Source organism: Macaca nemestrina, chromosome 3 (genome assembly GCF_043159975.1).
Source record: "Macaca nemestrina isolate mMacNem1 chromosome 3, mMacNem.hap1, whole genome shotgun sequence".
Classification (NCBI taxonomy): Eukaryota; Metazoa; Chordata; class Mammalia; order Primates; family Cercopithecidae; genus Macaca; species Macaca nemestrina.
The window spans coordinates 102,403,200-102,421,433 of NC_092127.1; the positions used below are offsets into that span (position 1 = coordinate 102,403,200).

The 18,234-nt window shown below is 36.0% G+C and overlaps 1 protein-coding gene across 10 annotated transcripts in view; it reads right to left on the reverse strand.

The window, feature by feature from the left end:
* The window catches only part of LOC105479667 (protein tyrosine phosphatase non-receptor type 13), a 225,357-nt gene that overhangs the window by 54,099 nt on the left and 153,024 nt on the right, over positions 1–18,234 (reverse strand). For 4 of the 10 annotated variants that reach the window (XM_011737767.2, XM_071093330.1, XM_071093331.1 and 1 more), the window contains 8 exons: positions 15,479–15,896; positions 15,243–15,340; positions 13,345–13,401; positions 7,449–7,538; positions 7,012–7,119; positions 6,709–6,840; positions 1,962–2,425; positions 415–561 (listed from right to left, as the gene is read on the reverse strand). In XM_011737767.2, coding sequence (XP_011736069.2) covers positions 415–561; positions 1,962–2,425; positions 6,709–6,840; positions 7,012–7,119; positions 7,449–7,538; positions 13,345–13,401; positions 15,243–15,340; positions 15,479–15,896 — 1,514 coding nt within the window. The remainder of the gene's footprint in view (positions 1–414; positions 562–1,961; positions 2,426–6,708; positions 6,841–7,011; positions 7,120–7,448; positions 7,539–13,344; positions 13,402–15,242; positions 15,341–15,478; positions 15,897–18,234) is intronic. The other 6 variants (XM_011737769.2, XM_071093329.1, XM_011737770.2 and 3 more) reach the window with 5 other exon arrangements.

Sequence of the window (18,234 nt, forward strand, 5' to 3'; positions counted from 1 at the left end):
TATATTCCTTGGGAACTTCTAATTTTAAGATACTAACGTGTTTACAAGGTATTATATATTATGGAGAGTATATAGAAATATACAGTCTTTAATTACTAATAATGTAGTTTAGAGATATATAATCTATGCTCATGTCAAATATCTAAAAAGCATTGCATTAATTTTACAATTTGCAAGTTTTATATTCAGATAAAGCAAGTATTAAATCTATGGAGAAAAAAGTAGTGTTTGTCTAATTTTTTTAAAATCACAGGAGAAAGTGACTAACACAATTTTTTAAAAAGTTTTAAGATATAATTCAATTTTAGGATTCTGGAAATATTTGATGTGTCCCTTTTGATGCAAAATAATTCAATTAAAAAGTTGACATATAATAGGCTGCTGGAAATTAAAGAAGAGAAAACATTTGAAAACCTTGTCAAACAGTACCGTGACACTTATCCCCAAGCTGTTATCATTTTTAGCCAGTTCAACCTCAAAGATATCTCCAGGCTTAGGAGGTGATGAAGAAAATGTTTTAAAATTCATTTTATTGGATGTATTCACTGAAGAGGAAGATTCCTTAACAAAAAAAAAAAAATAAACAAAGATTTCTTGTTAGAGTCAAAATGAATTATAATTTTTCTTTTTTATTTATTTTTTAAACCTAGCTCAGGACAAAGCTGACTAGAGTCAAAATGAATTATTACCAAAAGACAAATATGTGTTTTTGGAAAAATTAAGAAAAAGCAAGATATTAAAGGATACAGTATAGTCAAAGAACATAAAGGTTGGAAGAGATCTTAGAGATCTTCTAGTCCAATGTATTCATATTTTATGGTTGAGGAAACTGATGTCTAGAGATTAAAGAGCTTGCTTCAGGTCAAACTGCTAGATATGGTAGATGGAAGTCTATACAGAACCCAGTTCAAACTTGGCTTTTATATAATCCTGGTCCAATGCTTTTTATATTCCTAAATTTACAAATTAGTTTTATTTCCTTTAATAATCAATATATATCAAGCAGTAGCTTTTAACCTGAGCCTCTAAAATGAGGTTTCATGTTTACATTACTTATATTTATTAATCCAATAATATAAACATGGGAACAACAGCTAAGCCCATTTAATAAGAGTATAACTGTTGTGAGGAATGTTGATTTTTCAGTAAACGAAAGGCGTAAGATTTTTTTCTAAAACTGCTTGTGAATTTGGGTTTAAATTTATATCATTTCTAGGAATAAGCTACTCTCTTTCTTCCCTTCCTTCCTTATCTCTCTCCCTCCTCTCCTCCTTTCCTTCCCTTCTTTCTGTTAGGGTCTGGCTCGATCACCTGGGCTTGTGGGCTCAAGCAATCCTCCCACCCAGCCTCCCAAGGATCTAGGACTACAGATACATGCCACCTCGCCTGGATAATTTTTTAAGAAATGTTTTGTAGAGATAGGATCTCCCTATGTTGCCCAGGCTGATCTTGAACTCCTGGCCTCAAGCAATCCTCCCACCTCTGCTTCCCAAAGTGTTGGGATTATAGATGTGGGTAACTGTGCCCAGCCAGAATGAGCTGTTTTCAATGTCGTTATTATCATTCATTCAGAACTTCAGAAGAATTTAGACTATAAATAGTAAATTCAAATGTCCATTATATGAACTATTTAGAAACAATTTTCAGATATTAAAACTCTCTTATTAATATAAACATTAATATACCAGAGACAACTGGTAAGAAAACAATCATAATCTGCATATTCCTTCTTTGGGTTATTAGACAGCAAGTTTGCAGAGTCATAGCCATTTAAAGTTATCATCCAAAGCTGTGGATTTCTCTGAAAGTTAGTATCAAATGCAGTAGCAATTAGAAGATATAAACTATTTCTTTTTTCCAGAATAATGAAAGTATCTTGTAGATTATTGTGCTCTGTAATGTATTTGCTACTATTTTGCTTTGTTAAATGAGAAAACCAAAATATTAAAATTAAACTATGCCTTTTTTGGTGTTTGATGATCCTGACTGCTGGAGTAAGTGGCTTCATCCATGTCTGAATCTCCACGGTCCGAGTAATCAGTTGCATCAGAAATGCCTGGCTTTTTAGTTTTGCTTTGGTTACTATCAGTGGAAGTCTTTTTCTCAGTGGCTTTGGATATTATAGATGGGGAAGGGCTGCCATGCTGTGATTCCTGCCAGGTTTGGTCACCTAAATGGCTGACAAAGAAACCATTGACCTGGCTCTGAGATAAGCTGGCACTCTCGGTCCTGGAATCTTGAGAACTCAGGCTTCCTTCCCGCAGGCCCCCAGACAGCCCAAAGGAGTTCTCGGAGATGTGTCTCAGGGTACCACGTGACCAGTGGTGATCCTTGGAAGAAGAATCTGTAGCACTGTCTTGCATGTAGGAAGATTTCTTCATGTAGTTTTTCATCCCATTGGTGAGATGCACAGGAGTAGAAGGCACTAAAAGTCAAAATCCATCAATGAGAATAACAAGTTAGTGACACACATGCTTGTGCTTACACATATACACAATGTTTCCTGAAGGTTGTTGGAAAGATTTTATAAGGATAGCACATGCAAAACACCATTAGGTCATGTGTTTGGTAGACTTTCTTTGTCTCTCTCCTTCGGTCATTCTTGTGACAACCTCTATTGAAATGCATACCCTTTTCACCTTAACTCCCCATTTCCATTCTCCAAGACCCACTTCAAACCAGTATCCTCTGTGAAGACTCTACTGATTCCATAGATAATTTCTATTTTCTTAGTATCCAACATACTTTGTCCTTATTAAATAGTAATTTGCACACTTACTTTATATTGACCTACTAGATTGCATTTTTTTGGACTCCAAGTGATTATCATGGAAGGCAACTCCAAATTGCTTATATATAGTTCTTATCAAAAGCCACTTTAGGCCAGGCGCAGTGGCTCATGCCTGTAATCCTGTAATCCCAGCACTTTGGGAGGTCGAGGTAGGCAGATCACTTGAGGCCAGGAGTTCGAGACCAGCCTGCCCAACATGGTGAAACCCTGTCTGTACCAAAAACACAAAAATTAGCTGGGCATGATGGTGTGCACCTGTAGTCCCAGCTGCTCAGGAAGCTGATGCAGAAGAATCACTTGAACCCGGGAGGCAGAGCCTGAAGTGAGCAGTGATTGTACCACTGCACTTCAGCCTGGGTGACAGAGCAAGACTGTCTCAAAGAACAAACATACAAAAAGCCACTTTAGAAAGCTTTCTGAAAACACAAACCACCGAAGGCACATGTAAGGGAATTAAAGATGGGAATTTATAAGAAATTAAAAGTTTTATGTAGTAATTGACGACAAGGGAAAAATTAAGAGTAATGAGCAACTAGAGAGAAAATATTTCTGACAACAAACAATAAACAAAGAATTAGTATCCCTAATATACAAAGAGTTGCTAAAATTCAACAAAAAAGAGGTTTTCAAAACTCCCATGGAACAAGGGATATGTAGACTGGAAATTCAGAGTAAAATACAAATAGTAAATATATGAAAAGACATTCTCACTATTGCTCAGGGGTCTGCAGTTTAATGCAGTTCTCTACTTATTTGGCTGACAAAAATGAGAATGACTGATAATTTCAAGCACCACTGATGGTATGAGGAGAAAAGCACTGCTATATCTACTTGGTTAGTCTATAAATTGGTAAAACTTTTTGTAGTCCAATTTGGTGGCACTTGTCAAAATTTTAATGTACATACTCTTTTATCTAGTTCCAGGCAACTAACCTCTAGAAATACGTACATTTTCTTTTTTTTTTTTTTTTTTTTTTGAGACGGAGTCTCGCTCTGTCGCCCAGGCTGGAGTGCAGTGGCGCGATCTCGGCTCACTGCAAGCTCCGCCTCCCGGGTTCACGCCATTCTCCTGCCTCAGCCTCCCGAGTAGCTGGGACTACAGGCGCCCACAACCGCGCCCGGCTAATTTTTTGTATTTTTTTAGTAGAGACGGGGTTTCACCGTGGTCTCGATCTCCTGACCTTGTGATCCGCCCGCCTCGGCCTCCCAAAGTGCTGGGATTACAGGCGTGAGCCACCGCGCCCGGCGAAATACGTACATTTTCAATGGTGTGTTAAAAAGCGTATTTATTGGAGTAACATTTATAATAGAATTATAGCTAACTTGGATACATAACAATAGAAGAAAAGTTAAATAAGTTTTGATATATCTATAACATAAATATAATGTTGCATTAAAAAGATATGCATGCACATGGATAGCAACAGAATATGTTAAGTAAGCAGTTACAGAATGGCATTTAGAGTATAAAACAGATTTTAAAAAATAAATAGTGTACATATATGTTGTTTTATATATACACACACACACACACACATCACATATATATCTATTCTACACAGAAGGCTACATGTATGCCAAAAAGTTTCCCTACGAAAGGGGGTAAGGGGACTTTGACTTCTTATTTCATACGTTTTGCATACATTGGATTTATTTTTTTTTTATTTTTTTTTTTGAGACGGAGTCTCGCTCTGTCGCCCAGGCTGGAGTGCAGTGGCCTGATCTCAGCTCACTGCAAGCTCCGCCTCCCGGGTTCACACCATTCTCCTGCCTCAGCCTCCCGAGTAGCTGGGACTACAGGTGCCCGCCACCTCGCCCGGCTAGTTTTTTGTAGTTTTAGTAGAGATGGGGTTTCACTGTGTTCACCAGGATGGTCTCGATCTCCTGACCTCGTGATCCACCCGTCTCGGCCTCCCAAAGTGCTGGGATTACAGGCTTGAGCCACCGCGCCCGGCCCATTGGATTTATTTTTAATAAATGAGTATGTATTCTGTAACTTTAAAAATTAGCAAACAAAAACAAAACTAAAAACCTTCCTCTTTGGTGCCTAACAATTAACAGGGGTAGCTAGAATACACATTGGTAATTTTCTACATTCTTTTGGGTTTTAATTCTTTTCAAAGTGACACTACAAAATAGTTACATACCATGATAAGACTCACCTAGCTTTCTGAAGAAACAATTTCACAGATGTATACTTTTAACGTTATGCTTTTAATTTTTATTTAGCATGGACAGAAAAAACAAACCACACAAAACTCTGCTGATAAGAAAAGCCTCCTCTGATCCTCACAATAGGTAAAGTTCCTCTGTTATATGCCCTCTTGGCACCTTGGGCTTCTTGTTAACACTTACCATAGTTACGATTAAAAATCTGTCTAGTCAGACAAGAATACTTGCCTCCCCCGATAAAGAGTAAGTTCTATTAGGGCAGAGTTTTTTTATCTTGCACATCACAGGCACTGAAGAAATGAATGTTGAACATTCAAATGTTGAACAAATGAATAAATTTTCTATAAAACATCTATTGAAAGCATGAGTAAGATGGAAATCCCTTAGAGCTTTATTCAGGGGGCAATACATTTATTCTGAATTCCTATGATCCTTTTGGTTAAAAAATGGTCAATAATGGGACCCAATGAAAAATTTCTGGTCTTGGCTGCTTTAAACTTAGAAGTATGTTACAACATTTCCAACTGCAGTTGTCTTCCTTTGCCTAATGTGACTAAATTATAATTAGATTATATAAGGCTCCTGTGGGCAGTGGTGGTGTCTTCTATTTCCCATCTATCCATTGTGTTTGCTCACAGTAAACAAGTGTGTAACATATTATTTATATATGTACATATACAGACATACAAAATGCATATAATATTCAGTAAGAAGAAACCATAGTCAAAATGACTCATCTATATTTTAATAAGATTTTGTCACAACATACAATAAGTTCATGTTTTTCATCTTCTATTTTATCGTAAGAATCCAAAGCTATGTCTAAAATTCACTATCTAAAATTGTTTTTCGGCTAATTTTTTTTTACTAATTCTTTTATGTATTTCACAGTATCTTTGGCATGAAGGTAACTTACTTGTATCTAGCACTTAACGTTTTTGAAGAACAATATTAATGACAGCTAAAATTCACATTTAAATGCTTCATATGCACCAGGCAATGTGCTATTCTTTACATGCATTATCTCAATTAATTTTCATAATCTATAGGATAAGCATGTTTATAGTCACCATTTGATATATGAGCATAGTGAGACTTAGAAGGTTCATGTGATTTGCTCGAGGTGTACAGTTTTAGGTGGTAGAGACAGAATCTGACCCTGGATTCTGTAACCCTCTCTGTTTCCCACTGCACTGTTCTATGCCACAGGGGCTATGTGTGCTTCTTCCACAAACACTGTGCTACCGCTTGATCCTCATAACAAATAACTCTGTGCAAGGCAGACAAAGCAGGACAAAGATCACTGTCTACTCTTTAAGTAAAAACAAAAGAAAACTATGGCTCAAGAAGACTTAAGTCATACACCTAATAAAAGGCACAGGTGAAGCTCAAATGCTGGTCATCTGATCTTCATCAAGTGCTTTGTCTCTAAACTGCTAAAGACTGGGATAATGAGACAAAATGATATATTCTTGTTTTAAAATTTCTGGGTTTTGGTGGTTGTTCTTTCCTTTTCACTGGTTCAGGACAGGACTTTATATATAACTGTTATGTAATATTAACTACACAATGATAAATGACTCTATCTCTGATTTAAGAAAGGAGATGGAATACACGAAATAATCAGAGTTAACTTAAGTTGCATCAATTTTGTACACAATGAATCCACTTTTGTGCAAATACCACTAAAAAGGAATGAGACAGAAAAGTGACATAGAATACATAAGAGACATTCACAACATTACCTTTGGATATCTTTTCTTTTGGCTGAGAGATAACAAGTGTCACATCTTCAGGTGCATTTTGCAAAATTTCAATTGCAGCATGGTGGCTGACTCCCTCCAGACTCACACTATTCACAGATATCAAACGGTCTCCTGTACAAATAGAGAATCCAGTATTTTCAACAACAAAGATACATTTATTCTGAATCTTAGAAATATCATTTCTTTCTCAATATTTTTGTTTGGCCTAAGTTCCATTTTCTCCACCCATGCAAATTTATGCCTGTCAGAAAATACTTAGAAAATTACCAAAATGTAAAGTACCTGGCTTCAAGCATCCATCCAAGTCAGCTGGTCCTCCAGGGGTAATTGAACTGATAAATATGCCTAGGTCCAGTCTTCCCATCTTCTCCCCACCAATAATTTGAAATCCTGTAAAACAACACATTTAAAAAAGAGTTTCATATTGCTGCTTGCAAAGACTAATGATTAGCCTGCCTGAAACACAGAAATGTGGGGACTGTTGATACTAAATGATTAATAGGTAACACATATTAAATTTTGTGGAAGTATTTCTTGTAGGCATCTCATATTTGGCATTTGGTGGACTGGGTGGGTAGGGTGATGGGCTTGTGAGTGGGCAGCCAGTCAGTATCTTGAGATCAGAAGTGAGCTGGTGCTGCAATGCCAATGCTATGCTATAGACTTTTCCTCTGAATCCTCAAGAATCATAGACCTTCAAGAATCTCACAGTGACTTACCCAAGCCATACTTTGCATCTTTTTTCAGGTTCACCAGGGTGATCTCCCTTTCTGGTGAAGATACTATGCTCCATCTTTTGTGTAGCACATCTATTGGGAATTTATAATTTAAAAATAAATATAACATGCTCAGGCATTAAGACTGTCAGTTTGTTTTAACAATTTAAATGTTAACAAAGTATGTTAATTGCTCAGTCACTTAAACATATATTTTAAGTTTACTGATACTGTTAACATTTTATATTTTTATAGTGATTTATAATTTATAAAATGACTACATATTACATTTATTCTTCATAAGCTATCCTTTTGAAATAAGTGTATTTCAGTTACAAATGATTAAATAAACCTCAATAGGTTAAATGATTTGCACAAATTTAGTCAGCTAGCACAGGAAAGAGCTGAACTTTTCAATTTAGGTTTTCTGTCCGTTACACCACAATCGACTCCCTGAATTTGACAGTGCTCAATATATTAAAACATTCCTTCTAATTAATGGTTGACATTTAAATTTATAATTAGTAAAATATTCTTAATAGGTTCTTGAGTCAAATAGCAAGAAGAAACTAGATTTTTTTTTTCTTTTTTTTTGAGACAGAGTCTTGCTCTGCTGCTCAGGATAAGTGTAGTGGCACAGTCACAGCTCACTGTAGCCTCGACTACTGGGCTCAAGCAGATCCTCCCACCCCAGCTTCTTGAATAGCTAGTATGACAGGCACGTGCCATCACGCCTAGCTAATTTTTTATTTTTGTAGAAATGGAGTCTCTCTATGTTGCCCAGGCTGGTCTTGAACTCCTGGCCTCAAGTGATCCTCCTGTCTAGGCCTCCAAAATAGCTGGAATTTCAGGTGTGAGCCACGGCACCTGGTCAGAAACTGGATCTATTTTTAATAGTCCTGTTAATAATTCCTTGTCTAGCACATGTACTCTCAAAGGATCTTCATTCATTTCAAATTCTATTTGTGAAACAATCTTGCAAGTAAAGGGATTTTTAACCATTGTTTTGCAGATGAGGAGTAACACTTTGTGACCTGCTCAACATAATAACTAGTATCAGTGCCCATTAAAATGCCTGAAGTCAGTACTTGATAAATCCTAGTTAAATAAATTGAATGAATGTCATCATGAGAACTAGAATTTATTTTTTCTTATTTCCACTAGGTTTTTTAAAGTAGGCTAATCATTCACAAATAACCTCTTAAACCAATAAATATGACACTTAATTGACATGCTTATCAAATTAATTCATCCACTTTGCAATTCAAGCATTTACACAAACACACACACACTTCCTAACATCAATTACAATGACAGTTCAAATTGGTCTGTGTGTGAAGGTGTTGGCGATGGTGAGTTTGTTCAACATATTCCTAAGGATATTTTTGTAAAGTGAATCTTCAAATTCAACTCTACATACTTTTCAAGTATATTGAAGCTTTCTGAAAATGAGAGGTTTTGGTTTCACTAAACTGTAAGCCAGAATTTCCTTAAACCTTGGTATGCATTTTTGTAACAACCAAATCAGTATGAAAACAGACTTTATTTCTGTATGTGCAACATGTAACAACCCATGGACTTAACACTGTATTAATATGTCACAAAACAAATAGTAATTTTGTCACAAAACTTGTATTGATGCTTAAATGATGTAATGTGATACTTCATATTGTATAAATAAATTCTTTTAATTTCAAAAGACAGTAACAACAATAATTTCCTCTCAGGAGTGAATTAGCCTTCTATCTCAATACTGTTTTGGTGCAAGTTTGCTAGCTCTCTGTAGAGTATATATTCCTATTCTGTTGTTTCTTTTTGACCCAAAGTTAGTTATTAGCAATAAGAGTAGTGGTAATTCGGCATTTCTAATGATTTCATTAATTAAATTTCAAAAAGTATCATTGGACAATGGTGTGAAATACTTTACATATTAGGTAATCCTAAGCAAAAGCCCATCCATTATTTAATGCCTTGCTCAATGAGTTTAAGTATCCAAGATCCTTTTATCAAAAAATAGGCAATTAGCTCTATTTTTTAGCTAGAAGGAATACAAAACAACACAGAACAAAACCCATACGATTAAATAAAACAAATAAGGGGGTGAGGTCACATTAGGAATTGAAATCAGTATAGCCTTTAAGTGACCACACTGATGAGGTGGTAAGAGAGAACATGTTAAATCAAAGTGCTTTGTAAAATGATTAAATGATGATCATTGCTTTAAATTTCCATTTCCTCCTTCAAGTTTCACATTTAAACACCCACTGTTCAGGAATTGGGATACTTGGACACTGATGAAATCCATTATTCTATGATAGATACTTAATATGTCCATTAGGCATACAGTTCCCAGAAAAGCAAAATTGCAAGCAGTAAAGACAGAATAAAATGAAAGAAGAAAGAGAAAATGGCTTAAGGAGACTAATGGCTGAGTTGCTCTGGTTCTCATCCCAACTAAGAATAAAAAGGCACTAAACTGTGGTAGGTTTTAAACATCCCGACAAAGCCATCAAAAGTTGAAAATACCCTAAGTCAAAAATGCATTTAATACATCTAACCTACTAAATGTCCTAGCTTTAGCCTAGTCTAACTTAAATATGCTCAGAACACTTGTGTTAACTTATAGTTGGACAAAATCATCTAAAACAAAGCTTATTTTAGAATAAAGTGGTTACTATCTCATGTAATTTATTGAATACTGTACTGAAAGTGAAAAACAGAAGGGTTGTAAGGGTACTCAAAAGACAATTTTTACTGACTGCTTATTTGTTTTGCACCACTGTAAAGTCAAACCATGATAAGTTGGTGACCATCTACAGTTTGTGGTTTGGACACTTCAGGAAGCAACATGACAAACTTAGCTAAAAGTTACTTTTCAATTGCTGTATAATAATTACAGTAAAACAAGAAACATTAAAATCAATTTTACGTAATTCTTGGAAAAGTTTTACATAGTTTTGTTTTTACTCTTATAAAGGAAAATAACGACTGTTATTTTTTAAGTTGAGCAACTTTTGTTTTTGAAATCACAATTAATCAAGGGATTAGAATCCTTTCCATATTACCTTTTCAAAGTGTGAGATTGGAAGAATCATGACTTTTTTATCTTTTCTTTCAAATTTCAGTCCGGGCGTGGTGGCTCAAGCCTGTAATCCCAGCACTTTGGGAGGCCGAGACGGGCGGATCACGAGGTCAGGAGATCGAGACCATCCTGGCTAACACGGTGAAACCCCGTCTCTACTAAAAACTACAAAAAACTAGCCGGGCGAGGTGGCGGGCGCCTGTAGTCCCAGCTACTCGGGAGCCTGAGGCAGGAGAATGGCGTGAACCCGGGAAGCGGAGCTTGCAGTGAGGTGAGATCTGGCCACTGCACTCCAGCCCGGGCAAGAGAGCGAGACTCCGTCTCAAAAAAAAAAAAAAAAAAAAAAAAAAAGGTAAGAGTGAATATAATACCTTCATCCTTGTTCTAAGTGATGAATGATTTAATATTAACTGATGTTGATTTATAATTTTCATCTAATAATCCTGACCAGCAGGAAAAACACTGAAATTAGAGTAAGAGGTTCCATATTTGACGCATGGGAAAGTAATTTTACTTTTTGATCCTTAGTTACACTATTTGCAAAAACATGTTTGCCATGCTTTATTATGTGAAAACTTGATTCTCAACAGAGTACTAATTCAGGCTACTTGGCCAGATTCAAAGAGAGTTTTGAGGAAAATATAGCCTTGTTTGCAAGCTAACTGAGGCATACCTCTATATGAAGGTGGATTGGCCCTACTGTCCAGGGCAGGTGAGATTTTAAGGCTTCTGAAGGTTTAAAAAGAGAAACTACCCAATGTAAATTCATGCTCATTGGCTATCCAATGTACATTCATATTCTTTTTCACCATAACCTAAGCTAAAACACATTAAAAATTCTCATACTTGAATAGGTTATTATCTAGCTTCTTTCAAAAGTTTAGCAGGGAGAAATAATACTTAGGCATGATCACATTATGAGGAGGTCTAAAGAGTAGATTAGAGCGTAGACTCTAGAAACAGATTGCCTTTGTTCAAATCACAGCTCTACTACCTGCTAACTTTGTGACCTTTTGCACAACTTAACTCTCTATGCTTTGGTTTCTCATTTGTGAAAAAAAAAAAAATAACATTAACGCTCACCTCATAGGATTGTTGTGGGCATTAAATAAGAAATAATAAAAAATGCTCAGAACAGTGCTTGGCACACAGTATGTACTAAATAACTGTTAGGCAATAATTACTACCATATGGACATGTTAATAACTAAGGTATTTCAGGTACGCAGGCATTCTACTACCGTATGGATGTGTTAATAACTAAGGTATTTCACATATACAGGCATTCTACTACATATGGACGTGTTAATAACTAAGGTATTTCACATATACAGGCATTCTACTACATATGGACGTGTTAATAACTAAGGTATTTCAGGTATACAGACATTCTACTACCATACGGACATGTTAATAACTAAGGTATTTCAGGTATACGGGCATTCTATTACCATATGGATGTGGTAATAACTAAGGCATTTCAGGTATACAGGCATTCTACTACCATAGGGACATGTTAATAACTGAGGTATTTCAGGTATACAGGTATAAATTCAGTTCATGTAAGGAGTTTGATCACTAGAAAGCTATATAACAGGATTACCAATTTAGGTCCAAGTATAAGTTCAATAATTTTTTCTTTAATGATAGGCCCTCATATTGAGGACTGATACATTCAAAAATAAAATGAGAAGGAAAGAAACCTTACCTTCATTTGCTATGAGTATTTAAGACATTGTGTGTAGTTTTACTTTTAAAAGCAATTTTAATTCCAAGAAAATTTTTTCTCTCTTAAAGAATTAGTATGTGTATTTTAATTAGAGAATGAGAATTATACAAAATAGCACTCTGGTGTTTGACAGTTTTGACCTAAAAAACCCCAGCAATTCTATATAGTTCAGTCTTATGCCTTCTGTTTTACCCTGGCTATAGGAATATTGAAACTAAATTTACAACTTCATCAAGTTTAGATGTATTAGTAATTTTAATTAACAGAATGGCTTCTTTCTTCATCAGGCTTTTAATTATTTCAACTTTAGGAGTCTAAGACTGAAACATTTTTGGAGGAAAGTAGTGTATAGATAGTAGTAAAACATTTTCTACTCATGAAAGTTGTCAGAAAGATCAAATAAGATAATGTATATGAAAATACTTTGCAATTTAAATTCTAAAAATTTTGAAGCCAATGATGTTCAAGTCACTGGACATTTCTGGTCTTCTTCCTATGATTTTGTTTCTTAGATTCCTTCTAAACTATAATCTCAGCATTTAAAGTCTTCAAAGTCTCCTCATAATATTTAGCATAAGATTAAAAACTGGTCCTACTTAGTTCTCAAACTTCACCCTGGTCCCCACATGCCACCATACTGAGACTCCTGCAGTTCCCTAAATCTCTTTTCTCATGATTCCATGTCTCTGACCATGCTATGCCCTTGATCCGGAATGCTTATCTTTATTGTTCTGTCTGAATAAATCCTCCTTTCCCCCCAAGATTCAGCTCAAGCATCCCTTTAAAATAACTGCCTCAGTTAAAACTCTTTTTAATAGAAATTATCTCTCACCTGAACTATTATCTTAGCTTCCCAATTAGTGTCCTTATCTCTAATTTGTCATTTCATCAACATTAGCCTCAGTCAGAGGTCCCATTACATCACCATGATGCTGAAAAATACAACTCTCCTTTAACTTCAATATAAGATTAAATCCTCGGCATGGAACTCAAGACTCTTCATTGTTAGGTCCAAGACTATCTCATTAAGGTACAAGAAAAGAGAAAAGAAATGATGGAAATGAGGGGAAAAATGTTTTGTAAACCTACCATTTTCTTTTAAGGGTACTTGGGATGAAGAATTTCCACAACTATGCATAGTCGTTCCTGTGGCATAAATTAAATTATTAGACATTTCATAAGATGGTCAGATGCTAGATATCGAAGTAATTTCTTCTGATAAGTTCATAAAAATCAATAAAACAATAAGGCAGCAACATTTTGCATTTACATTGAGAAAACATCCTCCAATGGGCATTTTCACTATTTTAAATAGTAGCTAAGAATAATAACTTATTTTGCAGCATAAATTTAAACACAAACATATTGTTTCTGAAAATATTTTGATATATCAAACATGAAAATGATGAAACTGGAATGAGTTTTTCATTTGTTCAAGTGTTAAAAGAAAATTCATTATTCAAATAGTAAGAATGAATAAATACAAAATGCAGAAAAATTTCCTTTTAAGAGTGTTTTATGTTTTCTGTAGAATATTTACTATCTTCCTTCTGATATGTAATGAATTTTCATGTAGACCAAAGCCTTCTTAATGAAAATAGTTTAGAATGTATGAGGCCCCGTTATATGTGAATATACTTTGAAAAGTATTTCCTAAAAGATCAATCTCTTAGCCTATTTTCAACACATAGTTACCTATAGAATGAAATCTTGCCTTTTATCTAAGTTTTTTAAACTGACTGAAATTAAATTGATGATAGTATAATCTCTGAAAGCTGCGAAAGCCTACATTAATAAAGTAATGTTGCTTCCATAAATATTTATGTATTATAATGCAGAGTTCTCTTTTGTCTTCATTTACTCCACATACCCTGAATCCAATTATAGAATACAAAAAGGAAACTATGGTTAATTAGAGATAAATTAACAAACCTTGGGCCTAAGAAGAGAGTTTAGTAGTATTTCGTAAGACAACAGAAGGGAAACAATCCTCGTTTCCCTTTCGTTTCCCATGCTGTTTCATATTTTGAGTAGTAGTTCAGATCTCTGTGCTTAAAAGATCGACTCCAGTGCATTTCCCTTTTAAGGTGCACAAGACAACAGGAAACCTGAACTATTTATCTTAAAAGGTAGTGTGTGTATGTGCATATATATAGATATATATGCCCACATGCACACACACACACACACACACACCCTCACTTAAATAATATGCCCTGCTATCTGGGAGAATTTGAAGAAACTGAAATCCACTTAAGCATTTCTACCTATACATCATAGCATATTTCATAAAATTATCTAAGGTTTTAGAGACAATTTTGTTCCTGCTAAGCTGAAAGCATCCTAAGTAAGTGTTTCTCCAAAACTATAGAATTACCAGAGTTCATTCACATTGGCTTGAAAGGAAAAGCCAAAAAAGGTAATCTAAAGTAATGGCACACGACAGTCTTAGTAAGACTGTCACGGCTACTGTGACCAAGAGAAGCTAACAGACTGGGCGTGGTGGCTCAAGCCTGTAATCTCAGCACCCTGGGAGGCCAAGGTGGGCAGATCCCTTGAGTCCAGCAGTTCAAGACCAACCTGGGCAACACGGTGAAACCCTGTCTCTGTAAAAAAAGTATAAAAAGCCAGGTGTGGTACTGCATGCCTGTAGTCACAGCTATTCAGCAGGCTGAGGTGGGAGGATTACTTGGGCCCAGGAATTCGCGGCTGCAGTGAGCCATGATCACTCCACTCCATCCTGGGTGACAGAGTAAGACCCTGTCTGAGGGGGAAAAAAAGAGAAGCTAATAGTCTGTACCATGAAGCAATCACTTGTTAAATCACGTGTTAATTTGATTTGGTGTGTTTTAAGTAGCCTAAAATTTATATTCAGTTTTGGCAATTAGGACATGGAACCCAAAATAATTTGATAATTAAGATGATCTTGTTCATTTCCCTCTGAGCATGAGGTACGGGACAAAGAAGGTAAGCTTGTTTTTGCTGACCTAGAACATATGCTTGCCCAGGGTCTTCAATGGATGAGGAGTCTGATTCATGTTTCCTCCTTTCAGGACTTCTATTTAAACTCACAACAGACTTTGAACTGAAGAGGGAAAAGGAAGGTAGGAGGGAAGTGTTAATGTAAAAAAATATGGTGAAAATAATAAAACGTCAAAACAAAAAAAATGTATGAAATGTAGAATTTACAAATACGTAATTGGCTTAGTTAATATGTTCTTACTTATTAAGTTTTGTGACTCCTGCCAAAGATTCTGCATCAGATCTTGACATCTGGTGAGAAGGTTTTCCCACCAACTCTGCAACGGTTTGTGGTGGGGGTTCCATGTTAACAATGACATTTTTCCAATGTGGATAGAGAGAGGCCTGACTGAGATCATGGTATGATTTACTCATCTCTCTAGGCTTTTCCTCCCATGAAGCTTTGTCATTCTTCTCTTTTGAACTGTTCTGCAATGGCTGGTAAAGCGACAGCTCTGAGCAGGATAGCCTCTTCAGAATCTCAGCTTGGACTGATAAAGGTCGAACGGCAAGTTTGTTGAGGGTGCTGCTGGCCAGACTGCCAGTGCTGATTGCTCGTCCCATATTAAATCCTCTAACAGACTCTGCTTGGAGATTCAGGCTCCTAAACGAAGCTCTCTCTACAAGGAAATAGGATTGCTTTACATGATGGAAACGCCACAGTACCTTTATGAGAATAATTATGTTAATAAAAAAGCAGCATGTAGTTTTTAATCATTTTGATTGCCAGCATAAGTAGGTAGCTTTCAAAGTGTGGCAATCAGGGTTTTAAAAAGGAGGGTTGAAGATCTGGTTTTCATACCATATCTTCATCTCGTTAGCTTTCTCTTAGTTGCAGCCTACTCAACATTTCCTGCTTCATCTAATGATTTTCTTGGACTCAACAATGTTTGGGGGTCAGGCTTGCTGACACCAAATTCCTTATAGGTTTCAGTCAGAAGTAAGAATGACATTTAACACAGAAATTTTCAATGCTAGTACTGTCTCTGCTAAAATATCAGCACCCAAGAAAAGGGAGAGGGAGAGGGAGAGGCAGAGATGAAACCTGGATGGGCTGACATGGTGAACACACACCTGTAAAAGCTATGCAGAGGAGTTTTGCCCAGAGAGTTTTTAAAGCTTAAGGCAGATTGTGGTGATGGTGAATTGCATACTTTAAATGGGTGAACTGTATGGTATTGAATTATATCTCAATAATGCTGCTACAGAAAAAAAAAAGCATTTATGGCAAATTATTCCTTTTGTTATTTCACTATTATGCCAAACCCACCTTCTCACTGGGCTGACTTAATGATTTATCTGAGGCAACAGAGGAATGGGAGAATCAAACAGTACTAATCTGTCTGTTTTAGTATCTGTAAATTAACATGATCAGGAAGCAGGGCACCTCTTTATGCTTCAATTTCTTTCACTCCCAAATACACATCCAAAGTTGTCTTATAGAGGCTAAATTTACAGATACTTTATAACAAGTGTTTGGCTATTCTATTTTGTAAGAACCAGTGTCACAGTGATATTTTAATATTTGAGGCTAATAACAAAAGCATTGCAGTATATGTAAATGAAGAATAGGAGTGCAGGATTTCAAATGATTTAGTTTTTCATGCAGTTAGTGACCCACATCACAAGGCACTACCTTTGATCCCCTCTGGAAAGCAGCAATTCTATGTTGTTGCATTCTACATGGAATTAAGTTTGACTGCTACATACAACAACTGGGAACTTCCTTTTATAAAGAAAATGTCTCCCTTGAAGAAAAAGGAGGAGGAGGAAGAGGAGACAGAGGAGGAGAGAGGGAGGGGAGGAGGAAGAAAGAAAGAAAATATCAAATGATTACTGACTTAGATTCTTGGATTGTTTCATTTATCTTCTACTTCCTAGGAAGATTAATAATTGATATTTTCTCTCAGGCATAAAGAGGTAGGAAAACATTAAAGGTTTTTAATCTTCATGCATCAGAATTAAGTTTAAAGAAACATGCCTTATTGTCACTAGGAAAATTCAATTATCTCTCTCTGAAATGGAAGTGGGCACCAAGTTACAACAAGACCTTAAAAAACCAAAGATTTTTTAAAATACACCTTCATTAAAAATTCCCATAATCAAGCCGGGCGCAGTGACTCAAGCCTGTAATCCCAGCACTTTGAGAGGCTGAGGCGAGCAGATCACGAGGTCAGGAGATTGAGATCATCCTGGCTAACATGGTGAAACCCCGTCTCTACTAAAAATACAAAAAATTAGCCGGGCGTGGTGGCGGGCGCCTGTAGTCCCAGCTACTCGGGAGGCTGAGGCAGGAGAATGGCGTGAACCCGGGAGGTGGAGCTTGCAGTGAGGTGAGATCCGGCCACTGCACTCCAGCCTGGGCGACAGAGCGAGACTCCGTCTCAAAAAAAAAAAAAAAAATTCCCATTGTCCCATTGTCATATTTACCTCAAAATATAAAGTTTTTATTAGAGCAAACAACACTATTCTATTTTCATTTACTTTATGAGTTGCCTGTAATCAAACAAGCAAAATGAAGTCTTCAGAAGGAAATGCCTTTACACCCAACAGATTTCTCCATCCTTAAAGAAAATATAGACCAAATTTTGGCAGGAATAAGGATAGCTGGCTCAGTTTAGTCAGTTTTGTGAAAATATTAGGGAATAAAAATATATTCAAATCCATTTGTAGCCTCCTCTTGGATATGGGATGGGATCATAAACCAACCATTTATCTGGTGTTTCCTACTGCCTTTTACCTGGAAAGAACTGCAACATGGATTAGAATGAACTTGTATCCTAATATTAATGTTTAAAATTTGAACACAAAGGCTTGCTAGCTCCATACTTAGTCTGCAATTCATACTTCCTAATCTGTTTCTGCTCAGTCCCTGCTACCATTTTGTGATTCCTTATATCGTCAGCTTAATCATATTCTCTTTTTAGGAGAGGGACTTCATTTATTCTCTTATCCCAT